At 32.8% G+C, this 8445-nt stretch overlaps 1 protein-coding gene across 2 annotated transcripts; it reads left to right on the top strand.

Moving 5' to 3' along the window:
- Positions 1–539: 539 nt before the first annotated feature.
- Positions 540–5404, top strand: LOC104100938 (transcription factor GAMYB-like). 2 transcript variants are annotated; one of them, XM_018772339.3, is made up of 4 exons: positions 540–1258; positions 2512–2868; positions 4111–5017; positions 5115–5404. In XM_018772339.3, exons 2-4 carry the CDS (start codon positions 2515–2517, stop codon positions 5204–5206), a joined length of 1353 nt encoding a protein of 450 aa, XP_018627855.1. In that variant the 5' UTR covers positions 540–1258; positions 2512–2514; the 3' UTR covers positions 5207–5404. The 2 variants fall into 2 exon arrangements, with proteins under 2 accessions (XP_018627855.1, XP_009606602.1); XM_009608307.4 differs by having other exon boundaries at positions 2477–2868.
- The last annotated feature ends 3041 nt before the right edge of the window (positions 5405–8445 follow it).

The raw sequence follows: 8445 nt of genomic DNA, 5'->3' as shown, positions 1-8445 counted from the left end.
ATGATCTAGTGATAATATATTGTATGTAAAGATGTGCTTCATGTATTTATTGAATTGGTGTAAACATCTTGAAGCATATAAACTCTTATGGAAAAAAATAAAAGGAGCAAATTAAAAGATTTATAGGGCGTTTGGACATAAAGATCGTGAAATTCCAAAAAAAGAAAGTAAAAATAAGTTGAAAGTGATATTTAAAAATTAAAGTTGTGTTTGCACATGAATATAATTTGGAGTAATTTTTGAATTTTTGTGAGTGTTTTTAAGTAAAAATTTTAAAAAATAGTTTTTTTAAGTTTTTCAAATTCCGAAAAATTCAGAAATTTAATTTCGAGTGAAATTTGAAATATTTATGGCCAAATACTTTTCGAAATTGTTTTTTAAAAAGAAATCCGAAAAAAGTGAAAACTTTTAATGGCCAAACGGGCCTTAATTATCCCAATTAAACAAGAAAATGATTGCACAAAAAAGCTTGTTTTTTTCCCCTTAATTTAATGATGTTTGGTGTTATCTATTCCAGATCTTTCTCCCTCTATTTTCTCTTTCTTCTTGCCATGTAATCCTCTTTTTCTCTCTTTTATTTCCCTTGGCTTCTTTTTTGAAATGAAATTACTTAAGCAGCTGACACCTTAGCTATTTCTCTCAGTGTTTCTTTTTTGTCAAACTCTTTCAATAACAAGTGGATCTCACTGTTCTTGATTTCTTTCTTCACTAAACACAATTGGGTTTCTTAAAAGTTTAATCTTTTTTGTTCACTTAAACAATTTTTTTTCTCTTAAAGTTTGAATTTTTGCATTCCCATTTCAGCTTCCATCTTTGTTTTATGGGTTTAAAGTTCTAGTCTTGGATTTTGTATAATCCTCATATTTTGTGTTTCTCAAGGATTTAATCTTTTTTTGTTCATTTACCAATTAAATAAATAAATAAAGTTAAGATTTTTTTGCATTCCCATTTCATTTTCCAGTTTTTTTTTATGGTTCTTAAAGTTGTAATCTTGGATTTTTTGTATAATCCATAATTAGGGGTTGGAGTTAAATTTTAAAAGGTTTGATCTTGTTAATTTATGTGACTTATTTTCTGAGTTTGTACTTTGTTTCTGTATACTGGGGTTTTAAGCTTATTTTCAGCTTTTTTTATGTGTTAAATTCAATTGAATTCTGTTATTTCTTCATTTGTTTATTTGAGTTTTTTTGAGAAATTGATTAGTGGGACCCCTTGCTCCAAGACTCTGTGGGCTACTTCACTAGCTTTCATTATTCAGGTATGATAAAATGCTAATTTTTGTATAATAAAATTTTAGTTTGAGCTTGTTATGCTCCCTGGTTTTCTTAGATTATATGTTAAAACTATCAATTGCTCAGCATACCCTATTTGAGTATTTTTGTATTCGTTGAATCAGTTTACACTAGCATGATTTAATTGGTTTCTACATTATGAAATATTCATAGATTATATTTGGAGGGGGGGGGGGTTGATTTGTGTGCTTATTGGTGTTAAACTGTTAGTGAAATCTAGCATGATTTCGTTTCTACATTATGAAATATTCAGATTTTTTTTTTGTGTTTGGGGGGGGGGGGGGGGGTGAATGGGTGCTTATTGGTGTTAGACTGTTAGTGAAGTCTCTAAATTCAAGTTAGGAGCTCCTATTACATTAATTAAGAGTTCTTTCACATTCATTTTGAGTTTTGCATTTATTAGTTATGGTGTAAACATCGCGTGCAAGTAAGTCTTTTTAATGATTTTTAGGCTGAGGTCATGCTGTGCAATGCAATTAACTGGACATTCTTGTGCATTTTTTCTTAGCAGCTAAATCGTTGAGTTTGTTATATGCTGATTTCGAAGCTAAATGATTGGTCAATACTGTTGGCGACTTCTTTGTTTTATTTATTATTTTTAGACGTTAGCGGCTTCTTTGTTCTATTCGACAACTATGACGTATATGTTTATTTGCATTGGTCAAATTATTAAGTTGTTTTATACACCTAGGATTGAGCTCAGTGAATTTTTCTGTGGATTTGTATATATACCTTTTTCCTTCCTCTATTTACTTCATTTTACCCCTAAGATTTGGTTGTGTCATGTTATTTTGGTAGTTATATGAGATAATGTGGTCAGGGAATTCAGAATAGATTATCCTTTTTCATCGTTTATCTTTTTACCTTTTCTGGTATTGTGTGAGAATGTATGTCAATCTTGCTTTCTGAAGTTGGAGGTTCATTTATATCCATCGCGTTCTATAATTTCAGCACTTGCTTGTTGCTGTTATTTTGAATAAAAATCTTACTTAAAGCCAAAAAGGAAAAAAAATAAAAATAAAAAAGGTTGGCTGTTTCTTTAGTAACCTCGACTGGCTCGTCATGAATGATGTCACTCCTTTTGGACATGTCGTCTTTATTTCTCCCTTGACTTTTATAACAAACAATTTCACATCTCCTTTCATTGGCAGTTACATGCTATTTTTTATTTATTATCTTTTCAGGCTAAACTGTTGGGACGGACTTTTTAGCATTTTAGGATATGAACATCACTATTGAAACCAATGACATGATGACATCCAAAGTAGATGTGGATTCGCCCGACGAAGCTACTGTTGGAGGAAATGCAGGTGGAAGTGAACCACTTAAAAAAGGTCCCTGGACATCCGCAGAAGATGCAATTTTAATGGATTACGTCATGAAACATGGCGAGGGGAATTGGAATGCTGTCCAGAAGCAATCAGGACTTGCTCGTTGTGGTAAAAGTTGTCGTCTGCGGTGGGCAAATCACCTGAGACCAGATTTAAAGAAAGGTGCATTTACTCCAGAGGAAGAGCGGAGGATAGTTGAGCTGCATGCTAAGATGGGAAACAAATGGGCACGAATGGCTGCTGAGGTTCATATTATCTTTCAATCTTTTTTCTGTCACTAATGGTTACTGACGACTATTTCCAGCTGTCTTATTTTGCTCCATATCTTTGCTTAGTTAATAATAAGGCATAAATGCCGTCTGCCTTCCCCGTCTTTATTAAACTATTATCTAGAATTTGTTTAAAATGACTGTTCAATATTGGGTTTTGGTTAAAAGCATCATTGTTTCATATTTAAATTTCTAAAAACACATGATTGGAGTATACCGGCCTTTGTGTCATTTTCTTTAACAAAGAAATACGGAAAACACATTTTTGGTATTTATTTGGGTTTTTTGTAAAATCTTCAAACAAAATGTCTTTGCTGCTATTTTTTCCACTGTGCAAGTGAACTTCCAGTTCTTCAGTTGGCGGAAATCGTCAAACTGATTTTTCTCAGGTAAAATGATTAAGCATCAGTTTATTGTTACACTACTAGGAAATAACTGGCATCCTTCATTTGATGATTTTATTTCATATTAATTCCTATTTAAGTTGGCGTCCAGCCAACAATAAATTCAAGGTCACTGCTAATCCTGCGGACGCAGTCCATATCTTATTAATACTTATTCATAACTCTTTCCAGACAATGTCGAGTAGTCTTGGATAAGTATTCCTTATATAAGTATTTAATTTTGACTAAGTAATTAGTATCATTTTGATCTGTTCGTCCCCTAATTGTGAGTTTCTGCTATATATTTTCAGTTATGGGGGAATCTTGATTTGTGCAAAATCATTTTGAATCAGATTTAGCTTTTCTTTCCTGTATCCCCTGTTAATAATAATAATATCTCAAATTCTATCTTTTGTTTTCCTTTGGGTGAACAACTTTTGCCTGGTAAAAAGGTGAGAAGTGAAGTTATTAATAATGAACACCACATTGTCCGAGCCACTTCCTCCCGATGATGATTTTCTCTATACTATCTGCTATTTTTTATAATAGTCAAAAGTTCATTCTTCCATTATCTAGGTACACATGATTTTGATTTGGGTAATATGTGCAGTATATTTCGTTGCGATAATGAATAGTGCTTTTGTGTTTGTTAGAACTTATAAATTTACAGATTAGCAAATGTGGATTTTCATCCCCCTTTTAAAGAGTCAGGATATTAGACCGGAGATTGTACTAATTAAGTAATCAGGAGTATGATTTCTTCAACTTCAATTGGATGATTGGTGGTATATGATTCATTAATTAACTTACGTTATGCTCTTTTTTACCTTTTCAGTTGCCTGGCCGCACAGATAATGAGATAAAGAACTACTGGAACACAAGGATAAAGCGACATCAGCGTGCTGGCTTGCCAGTTTACCCTCCAGATATTTGTTTCCTAGCAAGTCAGAACAAACAAAATGAGGAGTTGGGTGCATTCTCCTCTGCAGATGCACAAAATCCTAATGTCTCGGGAACTAACACTTTTGATATTCCTGCTGTAGAGTTCAAAAATTTGGAACTCAATCGGCTGTTATATCCACCACCACTCGTTGAAATTCCTTCTAATAGCTTGCTCGATATTACTCTAAGTAGCTTTCTCGCCCAGGGTCATAGTCCTCCCTATGGTAGTACGTCTTTCCTTTCGACAATGCATCCGTCAAAGCGTATACGAGGATCAGAATCCATATTCTTCGGTTCAAATGGTGGTTCTTTGCTTGGTCAGCCCTTGGGGTTTTCCTCATATAATAATCATAATGTAACATATGATGATCACGAATCATTCTCGTGTACTGTAATTCCGGGCAGCCAAGCCCCTTTAAATGGCAATTCCTCTTCTTCGGAAGAGCTCCCTTCACTCCAAAATCAGACGGCGAATTGGGGCCCACCATCTTCCCCTCTTCCTTCACTAGAGTCCATTGATACTCTAATTCAGTCCCCTGCAGCTGGACACAGTGAATCGGGTAGTGATCTGTCGCCTAGGAACAGTGGTTTACTGGATGCTATGCTTTACGGATCACAAACTATGAAAGCTTCAACCGATAACTCACACCAAGAGAAGTCGTCGTTTGGTGATGCAGTCGATAATTCTTATGCCGATCTAATCTCTCCTTTGAGTCATTTCACTGCATCAGTATTTAGTGAATATGCCCCTATCGACGGAAGCTCATTACATGAGTTCCCTTCATTAGCCACAATGCCAGGTGAGAATGGTGAATTTTTGGCTTCTCCTTATTATTTGCATAGTTAAGTGTAGTGTGTTTATACTTCATGTAATTGGATTGTTTCTTGATGTTGAAGGATGCAAGGTTAAGCAAGAGAACATTGCCACATCATCAGGGCAAGCTTGTGGACGCGATTCTTGTGCATGGGATGCCATGTCCGCTGTGTAGTCGATGACCTGAACGCGATTATGGTACTTTTAAAAGCTATGAGAACATCTTTTTTTTCGAAGACAACTTGGTTATCTCAGTTATAACATGACAATGGAATACAATGTAATATTTTCCATTAGCTGGAAACACTTCTGCATGTTTGGAGTGCATTGAGTTTAGGCAATCTATTGACAAATACATTGATACTTCTTTTTATGTGGCGTCAAATTGATTGCAGTTTTTATAATATTAGCTTAATTAAGTGACGTGGACAGTAAGAATTCATATAGCCGACCTCAACTTGCTCAGCACTGAGGCGTTGTTTGTTGTTGTAAATCAATTGTGGTTTGGAGGAGTTGCAGCATGTGCTTGTGTGAGACAGTAAATTGTACTTCATGCCCCTACTACATGCAGTCTAGGTGCATGAAATGAATGGGTGAAGCATGAAAGACAGTCCTTAAAACCTGTTTATTTAGCCTGTTTGGCGTTTTTCAAAAAAGTAGTTTTAGTGAAAATTAGTTTGTGTTTGGCTAATTAATCTGAAAAGCAATTTTCACCAACAATTAGTGTTTGGCCAAGCTTTTAAAAAGTGTTTCACTGTGTATTTTTTTCAAAAGTACTTTTTAGGAGAATTTTTTTTTTTTTTTTTTTTGCTTTTTAAAAACTACGCTTGTTTCTATTCAAAAATATTTTTTTTCATCTAAAAGTTTGGCCAAACACCTCAATATTTTTAAAAAAAAGCAATTCTTTGAAGAAAAAAAAAAGTATTATTGAGTTTGGAGAAGCTTGGCTTTTGTTACAGCTATAAAAAGGGAAATATAAGGGCTTGGCTTAACTTCACTAAATATGTCATTTTCATTGTTTGAATATGTGACATTCTTTTCATTGTTTGAATCTGTGACATCGTGGTGACACGAAGGCATTGCGCCAAAGCTTTTTATTTTTTTTCAGGCAATTAATTTGAAATGATACGAAAATTTTTTGAATTGTTGTTTTCATTATTTTAAAAAAGAAAAAGGAAATAGAGAAGAAAAAGGAGACTTAAAATTTTTTTTTTTTTTTTTTTTGACAATAGTTTTTGCCTTCACGCAAAGTCTCTCTATGCGCAAATGAAGCTGCGTGAATGATTTCCTGCCCGAAATTCTATACTTTTACCTTCTTTTGGAGACTAATTGATGATCCCTTTTACGTCACAACTAATGCTCCTTAGGGTGGTTACATATTTCTTATCTATGGTTTGGTTTGATGTATTAAAACATTGCACAATTTCTAAAAAAAATTATTTGTTTACAAAAATACTCCACAATCGGTCCATCACTTTATCTTTTTAAAAAATATATATATGTTGAGAAATGTTTTTATATGAAAAAGGTTTAATTTTTTTTATTTGTCTACCTATATTATAGTATAGAACTGAATATTTATTTATAAAAAAAGAAATATGCTAAATATCTTTTTATCTAATAGGGATATAGTTTTATTTTTTACTTTCTTGGATTATTAGGTAAAGAAAGTTTGAATTAAAAAAATTAAAGAAAAATGAGTTGATTACAAGTACATTCTAGTACGTAGTAGTAGAGTACAAATTTATAAATTAACCATGAAATTGGCGAAGTATAGATATAAATAGCGGGAACAATTTCAGTATCAAACTTTACATCACTTGCATTAATATAATAGCATATTTTAATCAAGCATAAATTTTGAAGGGCAATTTTATCTTTAACTAAGCTGATGCATGCATTAAAACATATTGCATTGTTAATACCATGGTTTCATATGCATTAGTTATGCATATGATAATACCAATAGGGTGTATAACTAATGCATAGCAGTGACGGATCCAGAATTTTTATCAAGAGGTGTCAAAATATAAATAATTAGACACATTAAAAAGTCAAGGGGAGTCAACGTATAGTAAATATACATAAAATAAAATAAAAATTATTTAGCAAAATAGTGTAATTTTTCGGCGAAGGAGTGTCGCTTGACACCCCTTGCTTCAATGTAGCTCCGCCATTGATGCATAAATTCAAAAAGTGTACCAAACAAGACATTATTAATATACAAAGTTAATGCATACATTATTTTATCCGATGCATCCTACCAAACGACCCCTTAAAGTACGAATGGAACTCGAAGTTATTTTAACAATGCATGCATAAATCATGGGTAAAGGGTAACTTCCAGGTTAACCCCTTTAACTTTAGAGAAATTGAACTAGAGGACTATGAAACTTTGAAGTAACATTTGTTGGCACTTAGGAGGAAAATAACTCCGCTGTTTTAGCTATCATTTCTATTGAAAAGAAAGAAACTCATTGGCTATTTGTTTCTCAAATACAAATTACATCTCGTGTAATTATTTGAAGTAATATTTATTGGCACTTTATGACGTGAAAGTTTGATCTTGTAATCCTTGCGTGAAAAGGAATTTTTTTTAATAAAAAAAATACAAAAAGTGAATTGGGAAAAGAAGTAGATGGGAAAAAAATAAGAAAAAAATGATTTTAATAGGAAATACATGTGTCAGGCGCGTGTATTTCACCACCAAACACAAATGTGCTAGTGAATTTCAGGGTGATACTAATTCAATTTAAAAATAGTTTAGGGGATAACATGAACCCCGCAAAGATAAAGTGTATAGTTAAAAATCCGACTATAGGTCGGGAGTAGTTATGCATTTTCTCAAGAATAAATGCAAGACATATGTCCTTTTATACACACATTTGTCATGATTAAGTGATATATATTTTCACTTTAATTTTAACTGCTCGATATGAATAGTGCCTGCAGGTTAGTTTTATATATCCCACTAAGCCTACCAAATTCATTGCATTGGATTGAGTTCGGAGAAGTTCATAATATTTGGTTTTCTTTTATTCAGTTCTAAGAATGGTTTCGTTAAGTTTTCAACTTCCATTAGGTTCAAAGACCAAAATCACACATTTGATAAATTGAAGGTTAAATGTAAAATAACACAAGAACCACATTTGGAATATAGCAATAACTCAAGACTGAAATCAATATTTTATTGATTCAAACAGATTGGAACAAAAAGAAACGGGCAACAACTGCGCCTCAACTTAAAATCAACAGAAAAATCAAAGCATTTCTCCCTATATCAACCACTCCTGTCTTTACAATGAATGTAAAGAACACAACCAGTTAAATTTTCAAGCTATGAAAGAGTTTTACAAAATTCCCAAGCAACGGTTCATTGCCATCTTTAGACAATATGCAATAACAAATCAGAAA

This window comes from Nicotiana tomentosiformis, chromosome 1 (assembly GCF_000390325.3).
Source record: "Nicotiana tomentosiformis chromosome 1, ASM39032v3, whole genome shotgun sequence".
Lineage (NCBI taxonomy): Eukaryota > Viridiplantae > Streptophyta > Magnoliopsida > Solanales > Solanaceae > Nicotiana > Nicotiana tomentosiformis.
The sequence above is the reverse complement of the archived record's forward strand: the minus strand, read 5'-3'. Positions and strand labels throughout refer to the sequence as shown.